Here is an 18462-nt window from a genome sequence, read left to right on the forward strand (position 1 = left end):
GCCTTTCCCCTACTAGAATTTGAAATGGCAGTCTTGAAGTCTGAATATATGTGTGGCAACACAACACTGCATGCCCAGGTGCTCCTCCCATATTATATTTTGCTGTCCTCATATTATATTTTGCATTTCCTGAGGTGCATTTCTGACAATGACAAAACCTAAGCTATTCATAACCATAGAGTCTTCCTCCAAGCCTTAGGTGATTACCACAAATATGTACTCTGCAGTCTGCTGAGATTTTCTGTCCAAAAAATGTATCTAACAGGACTTCACAGCACTGGTAATCTATATCTATATCTATATCATTGTCAGACATAGTTATATATAAAAAGCCTCAGTTTCCACAACAATTGCCACTCCTGATAGATTTTGTTTCATGGATTACACCTGTTTTATGTGGAAAGTCTTCCATGACAAAAACACATATATCATCAATCATTGCATATAATTCCTACATCTATAAACTTTGCTGTGCTATGGATTACACTCAAAGGGGATTTTAAGAAATAAAAACCTGCATGTGACTATAATGATTCCGCAGCTTCCTTTTTCTTACTCTCTTGGCTGAGCAAGTCTCTTTTCCTCTTCTTCAATTTTCTGTCTGTCCCACCCAGTTGTTTAAACATACATAGATATATGCTGACCAAGCCCAAGGGAATTGATGAACTGAAAAAATACTTTGTTTGTATATGTCAGATTATGGCACAAGAGAGGTGGATAGTAATTAAAAACAACAAAAAAGCCCTGCTTTATTTCACTTTTATAGGAGAAATGGCCAGGTAGTATCAGGTTTGGTACTTAGCATGGAATTAGGTAACTTTGTATATTTAAAATCAATAGATAGTTTGTAAAGTAGATGTTTTAGGTTGCCAATTCCCATCAGGGGTTCCCCCGATTTGAGGGGGTGGGGGAGTCCTCGCCTCTATGGACCAGATGGCTGGCAGGGAAAACTGCTCCCCTAAACAGGTATGTTGTGCAGGGACACTCTGGTATTTGGGCCAATTCTATGGTTTTGAGGGTGGAAAAACCATAGTTTCACCCAAATACTAGTGCATCTCTGCACAACATCCCTGTCATGATGATATCACTTCTGGGTAATATCACTTCTGGATGATATCACATTCTGAGGATGTTGTATGTTGTCCCCACCGAGTCCCCGAACACCCCCTTAATCTCCACACCAGATGGGTGAGGGGACCTGGCTTCCCTATTATATAGCCAGGTCTTTAACAGTATGGACATCACTGCTGAAATAAGCAAGCATAAACTTCTTTATCTCAAAAATACTTAAGTTTGTGGAAGGAGGAACATACACACAAGTTCCAGTTTTCCTTCTTTAACACTTGATAAAGATCACTCTCTCTTTCTATTAGCTATTTTCCCCAGGGAAAGACTATTGGTCTCACTTCCCTAATTCAGGCTCCTTCTTGATCCTCTCACTCTGCTTAACTGGACTTCACTGTACTAACTGCCACTCTCAACTGCCACTCTCTACTACCACTCTTGTCACTCTCAACTGTAGAATTCCATTTGAGCCTCCTGTCAAACACGGTTCTCAGACCGGGTTAACACATTAACCATTTGCTGTCTGTTACAGTGAGTTACATGCTTTTTTCTATCCTGTAAATTTCTCTCATCAAGCTATTTCGTGGTATAGCATAGTACGTAGGGACCACATCACATGTTATACTTCAAGATGCATAGCTAAAAAATATAAAGTGTAAATGCTGCAACTGTGTTTTAAAGCATGCACATCACTGAGGTTCTCTCAATTAAGAACTTTTGGTTCCTGTTCAAAAGTACACTTGAGGGCAAGTACACTTGCTAGTGTGTAGTGTGTGAAAGGGCATTTAAGCTTACCAGGACAGTTATTAATGACCTTAAGCAAGCCACTGGTCTCTCCATGCATCTCCCTCCCCCTCAGCCCTGTTTTGCAATATGGAAATCATAATACAGGCTAACCTTACAGGGCAGTTAGAAAATCAATATAATATTTTCACAATTTGAAATACCGAAGATATTGGGTTGAATGCAGCCTAAATATTCTATCAGCAGAATGGAACTTTCCTGCCTTTCTCACCGATATCTATAGAATGCTGCTCTTGGAGCCTGGAGGAGCTCCATGAGTTAGTTGTGCAGTGGGAAGAGAGAACTGATAAAAATTGCCCTTTTAATCTAGATCCAACCCAATTATTAGGAATATGAATATTTGGTTTACTTATTATCACCAAGGGAGAAAACTTTTATAGGTCAATGCATTATGCAGGCTATTCTCTGATAACCTGAATATACAGACAAGGGGCCATTATTTTGTGAAGCATGACTATACTGCATGTAGATAGTCACAGATTCAGTCATCACCATTTCTAGGTATAGGATCTCAGACAACAGGTGCTGCAAAAAGTCTCTAACTGAATGTTTGAAAAGCTGATGCCAGAGTAGACTATACTGAGGGATATGGACCAATGGTTTGACTCCTTAGGAGGCAGGTTCATGTGTACTATAACATGACTGAAAACATACAAGGACTGCTATAACATGACTGGAAACATCCAAAGACTGGACTTTCAGCAAGGGCTACATGGTTTCTTGTAAAACAACCTCCTTTTCTCCCCTTCAGGATCAGATGAACTATTTGCTTGTTTTGAGGTGCTACTCATTATGTTGATATCACAAGTGTATAAGAGAATGTCAGTGGGTTTAGAGTTTGTTCTTTAGATAAACCACTAATCAGAAGAAACCCGAACCCTGCTATGTGTACATGATACCACGAAATGTCTGTGTTATCGACTTTACTGTAAATTGTGTCACTTCAAGGACAATATTTGTGTGCACCATTTTTGGAGGGTGGGAGCAACCTTTTGGTACAACCTTTTTCCACTTCACAGGATACTTGCTTCCCCCACAGAGTTCCCTCCAGTTGACGTTCGTTTCTGTTCCATAGCATATTAAAGAATGTGAGGGAATCCTCTGTTCGCTTTCATTATGTGTACTTTCAATTTAAACTAAGTGGGTTGTACTTCTGTGTGATATGATTAAGCAGTGCTTTATCTGGGTATACTGTAGAAAGGGATTTCCCTGAATGTGACATTTGAGATATATATTATAAATAAACATACATCTTCACAGCACCTAGATCTGTGATTAAGGCTGTGTTTGTATCTGGTAGCACCAAAAGACAGCTAGTACAGGCAATGGTAAGTACATGAAGGTTTGCTCCTTGTTCTCTTATTTACTTGTTTTGCTCACAAACATGGTTGATCACCTTTCAAAATCTTTGTAGTCAAGTTTAACAAGTTAAACAATTATGCATTTCTGAAGTATTTAAAGTGACTAAGGAGTCATAGATTTTAGGATGGAAAATCCACTCTAAAGAAGCGCCTATTCAAATGACAATTATGTTTCTTTTAAAACTTTGGTTGAGCCTTCTAAGGATATCATTCAGTGCCACTGCAATATCCCCATTAGCCTGATGGTCAGCTTTTAAACTTTGTAACTAAAATCCACACTCCATTAGATTACTGCTAGGTTTTTACAGGGATTGATTTTCCTGCTGGTAATATTTACTAAGTAGCTGGAAATAAGAATTGTATTTTACAAGTTACAGCACTTCATAGTCTTAAGAATACTTTTGCATATGAGCTCATATATCATCACTTCAACACAAAAATTTATACCTTGAATTAAACTCTGTTGGTTTTAAAGGTGCCAGGGGATTCAAAATTTGTTCAATATAATTTACAGAGCAACGACTTCATTGGACTTGGAAGGGTGTAACTGTTTAAGACTGCAATGATAAGATGGTATTTTTATCTCCCTTTAATACTGTGGGTAGAAGAATATGTGGTGGGGGAATTGTATGGGTGAGCACACACATGCCTCCAGAGAGGTAGTGACTGGGAACTTCTGTTTCTAAATTTTGTCTCTTAATCACTATGCTACATTAGCTATCAAAAGTGGGCTTTTCAATATGTATTGAGGGGTGTAAATATCCTTAATGGCAATTTCTAAATTATAATCCTAGAGGGATGAATTAAAAAAAACCCTCTTACAGTTTGGCTTCCATTATTTCACAGAGACAGGCTTCTGTATTTGCAACATCCATGTCTTCAAACCAAGATTTATACCTGAGAGACCCTGCCTCAGCACTGCCTGCACATAATGCTGGAATATCTTGTCTGTCTGGTGTATGTATGTCAAACTGCCCACTTCAGTTTACTCATTTTTTAAAAGAAAAAAGTACTAGGCTATTTAATATGTTTATAGAATAGTTGCAGCTCAGACACATTCACCCATGATTAGTTATCTGGCATAGCACTGGTAGTTTGGCAGAATTTAAGGGGAGACTAAACTATTTTTTTGTTTATGATCCTATAATTTAATTCTCTCTCCTATAGAGCTTTGCAGTTCAGCTGTGCCTATGGTCTGGTTATTGGCGCCCTCTACTCCAGCACAAAGTTTATGTATTAGGAGTCCTTGGTACTAAACTTTAAGTCTAAACATATATAATATTTATCTCAGAGGCTCCTCAGCCATTACCCTTGACTGAAGTTGTCTGGGACTTTGATAAATTAAATGATGATAAATTAAATCTGGGCATGGCTCCATGTGCCAGTGAGGGGCAGGGTGATATTTTCATCATCTTTCTGATTGACAACTATACATGGCTAGCAAGGTCTATGGCTTGTTTTCTCATTGTTAGTTGTTACATACCAACCACCCCAAGGATTTGAAGGGTTCTTAGTTGTATATTCCTTGTTATAAGTGTGCACAGTTCTACATATTGGAGATGATGCTTTTGTATGGTTTGCTCTAAGATTTGTATATGATTTTAAGGTTTAGTAAATAGCCTTTAGTATGAAGCAACTGTCCTGTTTGTCTCTATCTGGGAAGATTCAGTCTCTTGCCAGCCCAAACCACCCCATTGAGGGGGCTGGGAAATGAGACATTATCTGGGCCCTGAGATTTCCCTTAACATGTCCATGAGGGAGCTTTAAATAGATATACATCAGAGTTGAGATGTATCAACAGTAATATTACAAGAACCCTGGAAAACACTGAATGCACACCTGTACACTCTAACCTAATTTTTAAAAGGTTCCCCAACATTGCTTCAAAGGCAAAATAAGAAGAGACCAACAAGAGACCCTATTTTAACATGAAGTATTAGAAAACTTAGACAGCACAGCAGGAGAGTAAAGGAGGGGCAAAACTCTATGTGGGTGAAATCCATGCATGGAGAAAGCAGGACCATGCTTCCTGGCAAATTCCTAATAGGGTCCAACAGCTAGCAATTTCATGATGGGAGGGGTCACAAATTTTGGCACTGATTCCTAGAGTGGAGTTGCTATCCTATAAGTGGCACCTGGAGCTCTCTTGCTATTATAGTTGATCTCCAGATGACCAAGATCAGTTCCCCTGGAGAAAATGGCTGCTTTGGAGGGTGGACTCTTTGGCAAAAACTCCACATTCCCCAGGTTCCACCCTCTGCACCAAATTTCCAGTTATTTATCAACCCAGAGCATGCAACCCTACTCCTAGAGCCAATGAAAAGTTGTCAAGGCCTGCGTGGAATATAAAATGTAGCTGAATTGTCAGTGCCACCAGATTATTGCTTCCCATCTCCAGCACACCTGTGAAGTAGCTACCAAAAGCAGACAAAAATGGAGGTCCTAAGAAGCCATAAATATACAGTACTTCATACGGCCAGCTATTCAAGGAGTAGTGATTTGCTTTAAATCTTTTGTTGATTTAATTAGCGTACCAGAATTCTTCTCTCAAGAGATGCTACAGGCACTAGAGTTGGGGGATAACATTCAAAACTGTTGGGAAAGCTGGAGGGGGTGGAGATGGCTTTTATTACTGAAACTGAAATTCCAACCCCAGGGAGATGGCTCTGTCTCTCTCTCTAGTTATCTTTCATCAGCATCTGAAGACTTGTTTGTTTTGCTTGGCATTCCCTCACTAATTATTATTACCCTGCCTCCCTGTTTGTGTGTTTATGTTTTACGTGTTTATATTATGTTATACTATTTATGTTATGTTTTATATAATGGTTCTAAACATGTGTGTATGTGTATTTTGACTGCTTTCTAATGTTTAAAATGTTTTAATGTTCACTGCCTTGGGGATCCTGAATTGGGTATAAAGAAAGCATAGGCAAATTTAAAATAAATGAAAATGGGAAATTCTTGAGTTATACCTGCATGCAAATCATTCCACCAACCTAGAAATTCATGCCCTAGCACAAGGCAGAGAGATGCGTGTGAAATTGACATTGTCTCAATTCTTTTGTTTGATTAATCCCCAGGGGTTTTTTTTCCAAATTCTAACACAATAGTGCCAGAAGAGAAAATCCAGCACAGTTAATTTCTTGGATTATTATTTTCTTCTGTTTGTTCAAATGAGCATCCAAATACTGGAGAAGCCTAATCTGAGGATGTTGTGTCTATGGCTGAGATTCTTGCAATAACTGCAAATGAGCATAGCCTCACATTGAGACTTGTAACTGTCACACATTTAGCAAGCCTCAGAATAGCTCTGAGAAACTGAGCTGGTATCTTCTCTTTGTCTAGACTGCAACCAACAAACCAAATAGGTTCCCCGGTACTATAATTGAGGCTTCACTTTGGCCCTATAACCAGAATTGCAGCAGGAACCAATTGTCTACCTTTGATATCATTTTTAACATGTTTTTGTCTCATGCTATATGATTACACTGTTTTGTACAATGTAATCCACCTCAAATCTCAGCAAGACAGGCACATGAAGAAAATTAATAAAAATAAATAAACTTGGAGTTTAGTGCAATATTAAATGGTCTTTGTGTTCTAAAGTTATGTTATCAATTAGAGAACATAAATAAAATGTGTTACCTACAAGCAGAAAGATTTGTTTAGAGAACCTCCTTGCTTAAGATCTCATATTTCTTTTTAATTCATGCACTGAAGCACACTCCAGACTATAGAATATTCTTACCGTGCATTGGAGTTAAAGCATTCCGGAACTATATCTCAATTAGGACCAACCCACAGCTTTTGAGTTTCATGGAACTGATCTTCAGGAGCAGAAGGTTGAGAAAAATATACGGTTGGTGCAAGAAATAGTAGAAGCTCCATCTACATGGGTCAAGGAGCTTTCTGTAAACAAATTAGATTAATTTGTGGCATAGCAAAAAGTAACGGGTTGCACTAAAATGCATGTGAACACTTAAGCAATAGCTATCCTCCCAGTGAAAACATATAAGCCAGTATTTATTTTGATCATCCTCTAGTACAGGGGTGGTCAACGGTAGCTCTCCAGATGTTTTTTGCCTACAATTTCCATCAGCCCCAGCCAGCATGTCCAATGGCTAGTAATTACACATAAAACAGATAGTGATTGTAGCCTGCTGTGTATTGCTGCCAGCATGACTCAGGTTTATTTCTCTAAACAGAACTGAGGTGTGAACAATCTATATTTTTGGAACCCAAATGTTTACTTTGAGGTTCAGGGATTTGATAAAATAGGTCTAATTAAATGAAATGTTTTTTTCAACTTTTGGGGGGACATATTGGTAGTAGTAAAACTATATTCTGCTCTCAAAAGATGTTGCACAGCAAGACTACAAGACAGAATTCAAAATTGTATTGGAAAAGGTCCATGGAGGACAAAAATTAATCAGGGACTTACAGAGCTATCCTAAGGAAAAAAAGAGAGAGAAAATCTGAAATGCCATAACCAAAATTTCTCTATTCAAAACCCTTTTATTATCTCACATTCTTCCCTGTTTCCCACCATGATTTCATTTTAGTTTGATTATGCTATGTTATGCTGGTGGTTTGTGTAGTTGTGAGCAGATGTCTGACAAAAGGAATAAGGAGTGTTGAGGGAATAGAGATAGTTTTAGATAATGTGCCAAAATAATTTTTTTTTTCTTATTTATTGGATTGAATCCTTTTTTCTGCTGATAAAAAAGGAAGGAGCACAAAAAAAGCTAATGCTAGGGATCATGGGATCAGAATGGACAAATGCCATGTGAGATGATTGTAGTAAGGACAGAATTGGTCAAAATTGTAGAGGATTGTAGTTGAGAATTGTAGTAAGGACAGAATTGGTCAAAATTGACTGAAAAAGCTGGCTGGATCCAACCCATTGTCTTTAAGTGCCATTTTATTGCAATAATCCATTATACCAGGACTAAAATGCAATTGTGGTGCAACTATATTTCATCTGTCATAGGAATGCGAGCATTGCGCTTTCCAGGGAGACGTGATGAAGCTCTTTGAACTCTCCCCAGCTGCAATTGAGTGGATTGAAAATTTAGCTATTAGTATTTAGGGGGACTGCCCAGTCTGCATAACCCGTTGTATCAACTTAGTTACTATTATTATATGCTTCCTGTCTGTAACTCTGCTATATGATAGATAGATAATCAATTATACTGTTAATTAAAAATAGATTCCTATTAGTCATGTAGCAATCATAAGGCATACATTTTTACAGCGATTTTCCCTCTGTTCTTTTTCACCAGAATGACTACCGGCAACTTAAAATCAGTGATGAATGCTCTCAGAAGCTTCTAGATATGAGTATAATTCAGCAAACTGATTCAGAAAGGTATTCACAGTTCAATCAAATCAGAAATTTTCCTTTAATTTTTGTTAGCCTTGTGAAACTCAAAAGAAACTGGTCCACGAATACAAATCCTATTTATTTCAATATGATTTGTGCCAGCAAAATGTTTCAGTTGTGAAGCTGAGTTATTTCTATGGGCAAATATATATCAGTGGACTTCCCTCTGTATGCATAATAGAAAGTACTCGTTCCCCTTTCCCAGTTTGTAGGAACCATCCCAAAAGTAAGCCCCTTTTAATTCAATGTGCTTTACTCTGAGAAAATTGTGTCTAGGAATGCAGCCTGGGTAATTCCAATACATAGTATGTATACCGGTATGCCTGTGCTTAGTGCAGTATGTTCACATAAATTTTGAAATGGCATCATTCTATACTTTTGTGTGTGTGTGTGTGTGTGTGTGTAAATACCTCTGAAATCATTATGACTTATTTCCAAGTAAGTGTGTACACGACTGCAGCCTACAAGTTGCTAGCTCTATTAAACATCAGCAACACAGGGGTACTGTTTAAAACGATCCATGCTTAATGACATGCAGTGTACCTGTAACATTTGAATTTACCTTTGCCTTCAAGTACTCCTTACAAGATGTGGCATCAATTTATTATTTACAGAGAAGCTCTAGTCCTTAGACAAGACTTGGCACTTGGCTTTTTTGGCCACTGTGTGACACAGAGGGCGTTTTCGCACTGACCTTCAAGTAGCGCGACCACCCTCTTCACACCGGAGGATCTGCCTGGATTTCGCACAAGAAGCGCCGGCACACCCAAAAGAGCCGGCTACTTCTGTTGCGAAACCCGCTCAAACGGAAACCGCCAAGAAGCAGGAAAACGTTTGAGCGGGTTTCGCGACGGAAGTAGCCGGCTCTTTTGGGTGCGCCGGCGCTTCTTGTGCGAAATCCGGGCAGATCCTCCGGTGTGAAGAGGGTGGTCGCGCCACTTGAAGGTCAGTGCGAAAACGCCCAGAGTGTTGGACTGGATGGGCCATTGGCCTGATCCAACATGGCTTCTCTTATGTTCTTAAGTCTTATGTTCTTCTTGGCTTTCAGTTACCTTGTACAGTTCCTCTTCCTTGACTTCTTTCACTCGTGTGGCTATATGAAGAGGCTCTAGCTTACATGTTGTGATGTTTGAATAGGTTAAGTTCATTTTTCTAGCTCATCAAAAATAATCTTGTTTTCATGTCAAACTTCAACGCCTCCTACCTTGTCCAAGAGTACCCCCATGGGTTTGAGGAAATTTTCAATATTTTTTTTTAAACTGACGTTAATTTTAAAAAAATCATAATTCGTTTTTGCAATCCTAGTGTATTCAGTGTGTGAAAGTTTCCAATCACATCATTGCTTCTGTTATTCTCCACCTAGGGTTGCCAGCCTCCAGGTGAGGACTGGAGATCTCCCACTTTTACAACTGATCTCCAGCTTGCAGATATCAGCTCCCCTGGAGAAAATGGCTGCTTTGGAGACTCTATGACATTGTACCATGCTGAGGTTCAGGCGTGGAATTCTAGCAGGAGTTCCTTTGCATATTAGGTCACACACTCCTGATGTAGCCAATCCTCCAAGAATTTACAAAAAAGAGCCTTGTAAGCTCTTGGAGAATTGGCTACATCAGGGGTATGTGGCCTAATTTGCAAAGGAGCTCCTGCTAGAATTCTACCCTTGCTGAGGCCCCTCCCCTTCCCAAACCCCACCATCTCCCGGATCCACTCCCAAAGTCTCCAAGTATTTTCCAACACACACCTGGCAACCCTAATCTAGTACTATAGTTATTGTCATTGTTATTATAGTACAGGCCACAGAACTGTTTTTTATTTAGGGAATTTGTATGCCACTTCTCCAGAAGCTGCCTGAGGTGGCTGACAACTAGAGCTATAAAATATCAGCAAATAAACTACAAGACAAGTCTGTAAAATCCATAAAAAGAGTGAAATCCAGACAAACCCATAAAACTGGTCAAATCCAAAAAACAGGCCAAGAAAAATAAGGCATAAAAGCAGTATCAAGGCAAGAAGCGATATGAATCTTGCCCAGTCAGATCTGGTCTCCAGTTACGGTTCCAGCCTACTTCCTTTTCCCATTGTGTGTGGTTCTGCATCAGAATGTGGTAAAAGAAGAGCCCTAGAAAAAAGAGTACAGCAGTCATTCAACTAATACTGAACTGGGACCTCAGCATGCATACTGTTAAATCTTCACACTGGGATCGGGTACAGAGAAGGGGGATGTTTAGTCAGCCCTCAGGCTTGCACAAAAATCCCCAGAAGAAAAAAAAGAAAACATTTAAATTATGGACAGAAAAAATGAGATCTCATGATGCTATGAGTGAAATCTGGATGGCTATTTTTAGGAAACAAAGAGAGGGACATCTGCACTATACTGGCGCTGCAGCGGGGAGGAGTGGGAACCCCCTATATGGCAGGCTGTGTGAGTTGATTAGGAGGAGGGGGTACTGCAGATTGGGGGAGGGTCAGCTGTGAACCACCTGATCTTGGTAGGTGGTACTGGTACTATGGGGGGAAGGGGAGGGGGAGCAGGAGATGCTACATAGGCCAGGTAGGCATAGGCATAACTTAAGAACATAAGAGAAGCCATGTTGGATCAGAGCAATGGCCCATCCAATCCAACACTATGTGTCACACAATGGCCAATATATGTGTGTGTGTATACACACACATATACATACATACATATATATACACATACACACACACACATATATATATATACACACACTGTGGCTAATAACCACTGATGGACCTCTGCTCCATATTTTTATCCAATCCCTCTCTGAAATACAGAGCCACCCCACCTCCAACCCTTCCCTCTGTATCCTTCTGATATAACATATCCAGGAATTACCGTGTCCCACTGATTCTCCTCATTCCACCGGCAAGGTATGGCAAGCAGACAGGATGACCAGCAAGTGGGTATCCTGGCAAACGAGGAATAGGAAGGATTGGATTCCCACTAGAGAATCTTGTTCTCCACTTGTTCTATCTCATTTTAATCCTGGTCCTAGTGTGGATCAGTGTATTCAGAGAACAGGCCAGGTGCAGAGAGAAGAGGTGCTACAGAAGGTGGAAGTTCTCTAGGACTCCTGCCTCTTCTATGATCTATAACCCTATAGAGACTCTCCTTAAAGACACCTGTAAATGCCAGAAGCTGGCTGGGTACTGAGAGAAGGATGACACTTGTGTTGGTAGGCATCCTTCAGAGTAAATTTTTCTTCTTGAGAACAATCTGAAGAAGATTTTGAAAGTTCTTGTCCCCAGATTTAGTGGATAGCAGATTTAGTGGATAGCAGCCAGACAAATATTTATGGTCAAAAGATTATTACATTCAGAACATATTCATACAGAAACCTGCAAGTGATATACAGAAGGAGAAAAAGGCAGAGAGAGGAATGATAATGAGGTAGCAAAATTAAATCTAAAAGTTGAATTTTGGTGGGAGGAAGTGACCTGAGAAGAAAAGGAAGATTTGGTGGAACTGAGCTTTGCCCTGGACAAGGCATCAAAGGATTTGACAGAATCCCTGCTGAGCTCCCCCTCCCCAGGCTATTTGACAGAATCCCTGCTGAGCCCTCCCCTCCCCACCCCCAAATCTTCAGGAATTTCCCAAGCCAAAGTTTTCAACCTTTCCTTTTCTGAGGTTGCCGTGCTTTGCAAACCATCTCCAGGGGTGCCACACCCTCCAGTGTCCTACTCTGCAGGACCCCAAAGCCTAATATAGGGAGTGCAACCAGTATCTCCTTCTCTCCCTGAACTTTCTGTAGCAATTGGAAGCAGTAGTCACCACCTTTTTCCTTGGCCCATGGCAGAGCCTTTCATGAGGCCAACACTGAATTGGTCCAGGCCACCTAGATGCTCATTATGAGGAATGCCTCCCTTACAAGAAGAACTCCTCCCTTGCTAGAGTGGCGAACACTTTATGATGGGATGCTCTGTCTGTCCCCTTCCCTTCAGGCTCCCCCAGCTCCCCATTTTGGGTGGTCTCCCCTTCCATAAATCATTAGGCAGGCAGGTATATTTTGGCAGAATGTGAGGAGACAACTGGATGATCCCAATATTACTAGTGTACACTTGCCTGTACAAGCCAGACATGTTATGTCACTAACTGTCCCCCCCCCCCAAAAAAAAATGGGGGCTGGGAGGTGGATTGTTGGGTCCTCAGTTTGGTGTATACCTGTGGCAACTTGATAAGGAATCAACCTACCCATTCCTGGATGGCTACACCTCATCAACTCTCTGGTCAAGGGTGGTGAGACCCAGATGCCTAAACAGCTACAGAGAAAGGTTAAACATTGCTGCTCTATGGCTGGCAGAAATAAAAAAGGGAAAAGATAAAGGAACCAAATCTCAGAGTTGCATTCTGAGATAAACAAAGAAACACCATTTAGCAGACTAAAGGAGAGAGTAGCACCCATATCCCTTTCTGATTGGCTGTCTCATTTGCCCCCTGCAGGAGCAGCCTCATTTTTACATATGACTTTGTATATTTCAGAAGTTACAATTTGCAAATATTTGAAGACTGAATTGGGAGCAATCAAATATGACCCTAATTTTAAATAATGGAATGTTATAATGGAATGCGTTGTAGGTGCAGCTTTATTTAATTACTGGGGCATTTGCTTCCCCCCCTGAAAACCAGATGTTTGCTCAAACACCATGCATTTCTTTATTTGTGTTTGTTTTTTTGGTTATACAGTTCTTAAATATTAAGCAGAAGCTATTAGGAAACAATTGGTCCAATCCACATTAACAGCATAGTACTACTCCAGATGTGGAATCTAACAGCCAGACAGCTGTTGGCTATTAGCTGTTCTTTAAAAACGTCATTCCTTTTCATGAGAGGAACAGAAGCACAGAGACGTTTATAGGGTGATAAGCAGATGTTTTGGTTGAATTGTTATTGAATGAAAGTGGCCCCACCCACCTCACAGGGTGTCTGTTGTGGGGGAGGAAGGTAAAGGAGATTGTGAGCCGCTCTGAGACTCTTCGGAGTGGACGGCGGGATATAAATCCAATATCATCATCTTCTTCTTTTTCTTCTTCTTCTACTGATAAAAAGCCATTCAAGCCATATGGTAGCCACTTCTCAATCTGTCAGTTACTTTTAAAGATTACTGAAATTAGACATTTTCATAATAATCTGTGCATCACAGCCATAATCAACACTTTTGTCTTTAGTCAGCTACAATCAATGCTTCCCCCTTCAGTCTTTTTGATGGTGAAGACAGCAGAGTGGGGACTATTCAGAGTGAGCAAAATAAGATTGCATTTTCCAGACTTCATTGGCTTGTTTTGCAAAATTGTTTTAATGGTAAACTGCTTCAAGCAGGGCTCTGAATCATCATCATCATCATCATCATCATCATCATCATCATCATCATCATCATCATCATCATCATCTCCTAAACAAACTAATAAAATAGATATAATGTTCTGTATTTCAAATTTTTTATTGGTTGGGTATAAAAAGGGAGAATAATGTGCGGTTGCAGAAGCAAAAATAAAGGAGGAGGTACAAGATAGAGAAACAAAAGAGAACAGAGAAAAGCAGCAAATATACCTGTTACATTTCTACCTCAAAGCATAATACCAAATTCCTTCTACCTGCAAGATATAATGTTCTGAATGATTCCTTGCTGTTAAAAGGAATCTTGAAAGCAGATGCTCTTCCTTGTCAAGCAGACACCTTCAGCTGTAGTGATGCCCCACTGTGTGTCTCCATCTTCAAACCCAGATTTCAGGTACCCATCCTGCTAATTTTTCATAGTCAGCTCTGCAAATTCATCAATTTTGCTACTGTTGATGATTTAGTCATCAGGAAGTGATCTAAAAGCCTGACCATGGCTCAAGAAATATATATATCTGTTGAGGAAAATTTAATTCTCTGACTGGGTAAGCCCTGACAAGCTGCTCCAAAGTGGACCTATAGCACAAACAGCTACTGTGCAGTTACAAAGCAGCTCAAGACAAATGTCTACAAGAACTATTAATCAGGTGCTTTCTTTATGGATATTCAAACTGTCAAGAAAGGTCTAGCTTGCCTGGTGCCATGTTCATGTTAAAGTTTGCAGCTTTCCTTATTTTGCACATAGAGTACAGGGTTTTTTTTTTTTCTTTAAAAGGTTCCATTTTGCATTTTGTCTTCCAGATATCTGTCTTTTCATAAAGATATATTTTGCTGCTTTCTTGATATTCAGTCACTTTCAAAAGCACCAATGGAACCTGGTTTGCTTTGTCTCATTTCCATGATAACTGGCAGAACATGCACAGCACCAACACGAAGTGATCCCACACGGTCTTCTCTGGTTTAGGGTCATGTACCTTATTTCTGCTGATTGGTTAAGGTCACTCCCCCCCCCCCCATTTTTCTTTAGCTTTCATGAGATTTATCTGATGATGCAGACTTGTAGCATTAGTCATGGTAGAGAGCAGGGGTGGAATTCTAGAAGGAGCTCTTTTGCATATTAGGCTACACCCCCCTGATGTAGCCAATCCTCCAAGAGCTTACAAGGCTCTTTTTTGTAAATTATTGGAGGATTGGCTACATCAGGGTTTATGTGGCCTAATATGTAAATGAGCTCCTGCTAGAACCCCTGATAGAAAGGTCATTTGTTCCAAGCTATGAAGGTAGCATATATTTTGTTAGCTTTTATCTGCAGAGCTTGCTGCAGATATCATATTTTGCTGTTTACAATGTACTATATGCTTTTAAATTTTATTCATAGCTCCAAAACACATAAAATACGTTATGCAAAACATGCTATATATTTGTTTTATGGATTTTTATTCTATAATTCCTCCATAGAAATAAGGTAATCTAACCTGGTTCTTTTTCTGACTACTTAAATCTGAGGGGGGCAGGGGGAAGTGGCTGACTATGGCTGAGAGACAGTAAATGTCTCCTCAAGAGATTGCGGTAGTCACCTTTGCCTTGAAATAGGTGGTGGTGCACCCACTCTTAAAGAAGCTTGCCCTGGACATGGGAAAGGTGAATAACTCATGAGACTCAAATAACTCATGAGACTCAATAACTCATTCAGACTCAAATGTATCATTCTTGAGCAAGGTGATAGAGCAAATAGTGATGAGACATTTTCATGGATTCCTGGATGAAGAAGATTGCTTGAATCCTTTCCAATCTGGTTTCAGGCCTAGTGGTGAAACTAAAATGGCCTTGGTCACACCAGTGGATGACCTGTGCAGGGATAGATAGCGGGAGTACAACCCTTATCCTCCTGGATTTCTCAGCAGCTTTTAATATAATCAGTCATGGTATCCTTCATGGTCACCTTTCAGAATTAAGTCTGGGAGGAACCATTCTGCAGTGGCTTCCATCTTATCTGGGGGAAAAAAGTGTTGCTGAGGTACTTGTGACCCCTCCTGGACCAGACTTAGGGACAGATGCCTCAGAGGGTGACCAAGACAAGATTGTGACCACCCTGGGGGAAAGACTAGGAGGCTTAAGCGAAACCCCATACCAGTGGACTTCCCCAGACCTAGAGCCCCTGGATCCCAAAGCCTCAATTGAAGGACCTGCCACTAAAGGCAGGCAGTGCTGCCAACATGGCAGATTACAGGGCAGTCAGTTTCCTGAATTGTTGGGCCAGATCCATTACTAACAGTCCCCCTTGGTTCTCATCACACCCAGTGGAACTGACATAAATGGCAGGCACTCAGGTATTTCCTGAGTTGGACTTGGCAGCAATGAAGCAACAGGCTGGCAATCCATGATCCAGTTACTGAGCCAGATCACTTCCTAAGTGCATATTAGAGTTGCTAGGTCCAATTCAGGAAATATCTGGGGACCTTGGGGATGGAGCCAGGAAACTTTGGGGGTGGAGTCAGGAGACTTTCCCATTCTCTAAATAAATCAATAAAAATACAGCAGTGCTGTTCCCCTGAACACAGTCTTAATTTCTTCATCCTTTTTTTTTTGCCTACCCTAGCAGCTGCACTTCCACTAAATGAAAGTGAAATATGTCATACCCCCACAAGTCCCCTTGTCAGGCTTTGGAAGCATTTCCAAGCATGGCTTTTTAAAAGGGACATGCACACACATTCACAAAGCAGCAAAATAAATACAGTTTGCAAGCCCACACTTCTGTGATTTCACTGGGGCAATTTACTCATCATGGAATGTAACAATCTGCTATATTTTCAGCCAGTTGCTTCAGACTAATACAGGAATGGAGTTCAGTTTAGGGGGTGGAGTTTTCCTCCATCCCATAATCAGCTTCTAGCTAACTTTTTACTATCAATTTGAATTCTGAAATTAATGCAAAAATAAATAAATAAATAAATAAATAGAGGGGATGTGCTGGCTTCTTTGCCTTTCTCACACTCCATGGTTCTGCTGGCTTGCCCCACACCCATCCAGCTCTCCTGCTGCCAAGTTTTAAAGACACACACATATCTGGAAAACAAATAGTTGCAAGTGTCTCCTAACCCTGCCAAGAGTTAAAGACCAACAATAAAAATTTCTTCAAATATATTAGAAGCAGGAAACCAGCCATGGAGGCAGTGGGACCCTTGGATGACCAAGGGGTAAAAGGATTACTGAAGGAGGATAGGGAAATAGCTGAGAAGCTGAATGCATTTTTTGCCTCCATCTTCACTGTGGAAGATGAGAAGTGTTTGCGTGCTCCAGAACCATTTACTTTGGAGGGGGTGTTGAAAGACCTGAGTCAGATTGAGGTGACAAGAGAGGAAGTCCTACAATGGATAGACAAATTAAAAACTAATAAATCACCAGGTCCGGTTGGCATACATCCAAGAGTTCTGAAAGAACTCAAAATTGAACTTGTGGATCTTCTGACAAACATATGTAATCTTTCATTGAAATCTGCCTCCGTTCCTGAGGGCTGGAAGGTAGCAAATGTCACCCCCATCTTTAAAAAGGGTTCCAGAGGAGATCTGGGAAATTACAGGCCAGTCAGTCTGACTTCAATACCAGGAAAGTTGGTAGAAACCATTATCAAGGACAGAATGAGTAGGCACATTGATGAATCGATGGTGCGGTCTCATTTGGAATATTGTGTACAATTCTGGTCACCGCACCTCAAAAAGGATATTATATCATTGGGAAAAGGGCAACTAGAATGATTAAAGATTTGGAACACTTTCCCTATGCAGAAAGGTTACAACGCTTGGGGCTCTTTAGCTTGAAGAAACATCGACTGCGGGGTGACATGATAGAGGTTTACAAGATTATGCATGGGACAGAGAAGGTAGAGAAATAAGTACTTTTCTTCCTTTCTCACAATACAAGAACTTGTGGGCATTCGATGAAATTGCTGAGCAGTCGGGTTAAAATGGATAAAAGGAAGTACTTCTTCACCCAAAGGGTGATTAACATGTGGAATTCACTGCCACAGGAGGTGGTGACGGCTACAAGCATAGCCAGCTTCAAGAGGGGGTTAGATAAAAATATGGAGCAGAGGTCCATCAGTGGCTATTAGGCACAGTGTGTGTGTGTATATACATGTATGTATGTATGTATGTATATATAATATAATTTTTTTTGGCCACTGTGTGACACAGAGTGTTGGACTGGATGGGCCATTGGCCTGATCCAACATGGCTTCTCTGATGTTCGTATGTTCACATGGAGGCTGTTGTGGCGGAACTTCCCCCCATTGGTCAGCTGGCTGCTGGTGAGGAGGAGCCTGCAAAACCAGGGGGTCAGCTGCTGGGGCCTGGGGGCTGGTAAGCCTAGTGCATATAGTGCTTTGCAGGATCAGGGCTCAATCATGCCCTGGTAAAATGAAGCCCAGGAACAGGTGGGCCTCTTGCTGTTCCTTAAAAATAGTTGAGGGAGGAAATGGGTTGGGGTTTTAACCA

General features: G+C 40.6%; 1 protein-coding gene across 1 annotated transcript in view; it reads left to right on the forward strand.

The window, feature by feature from the left end:
• Positions 1–18462, forward strand: part of TNIP3 (TNFAIP3 interacting protein 3) — a 78641-nt gene that overhangs the window by 9190 nt on the left and 50989 nt on the right. The window contains exon 2 of the mRNA XM_060247332.1: positions 8513–8598. Coding sequence (XP_060103315.1) covers positions 8567–8598 — 32 coding nt within the window. The 5' untranslated portion in view covers positions 8513–8566. The remainder of the gene's footprint in view (positions 1–8512; positions 8599–18462) is intronic.

This window comes from Heteronotia binoei, chromosome 9 (genome assembly GCF_032191835.1).
Source record: "Heteronotia binoei isolate CCM8104 ecotype False Entrance Well chromosome 9, APGP_CSIRO_Hbin_v1, whole genome shotgun sequence".
In the NCBI taxonomy this organism is placed as follows: Eukaryota; Metazoa; Chordata; class Lepidosauria; order Squamata; family Gekkonidae; genus Heteronotia; species Heteronotia binoei.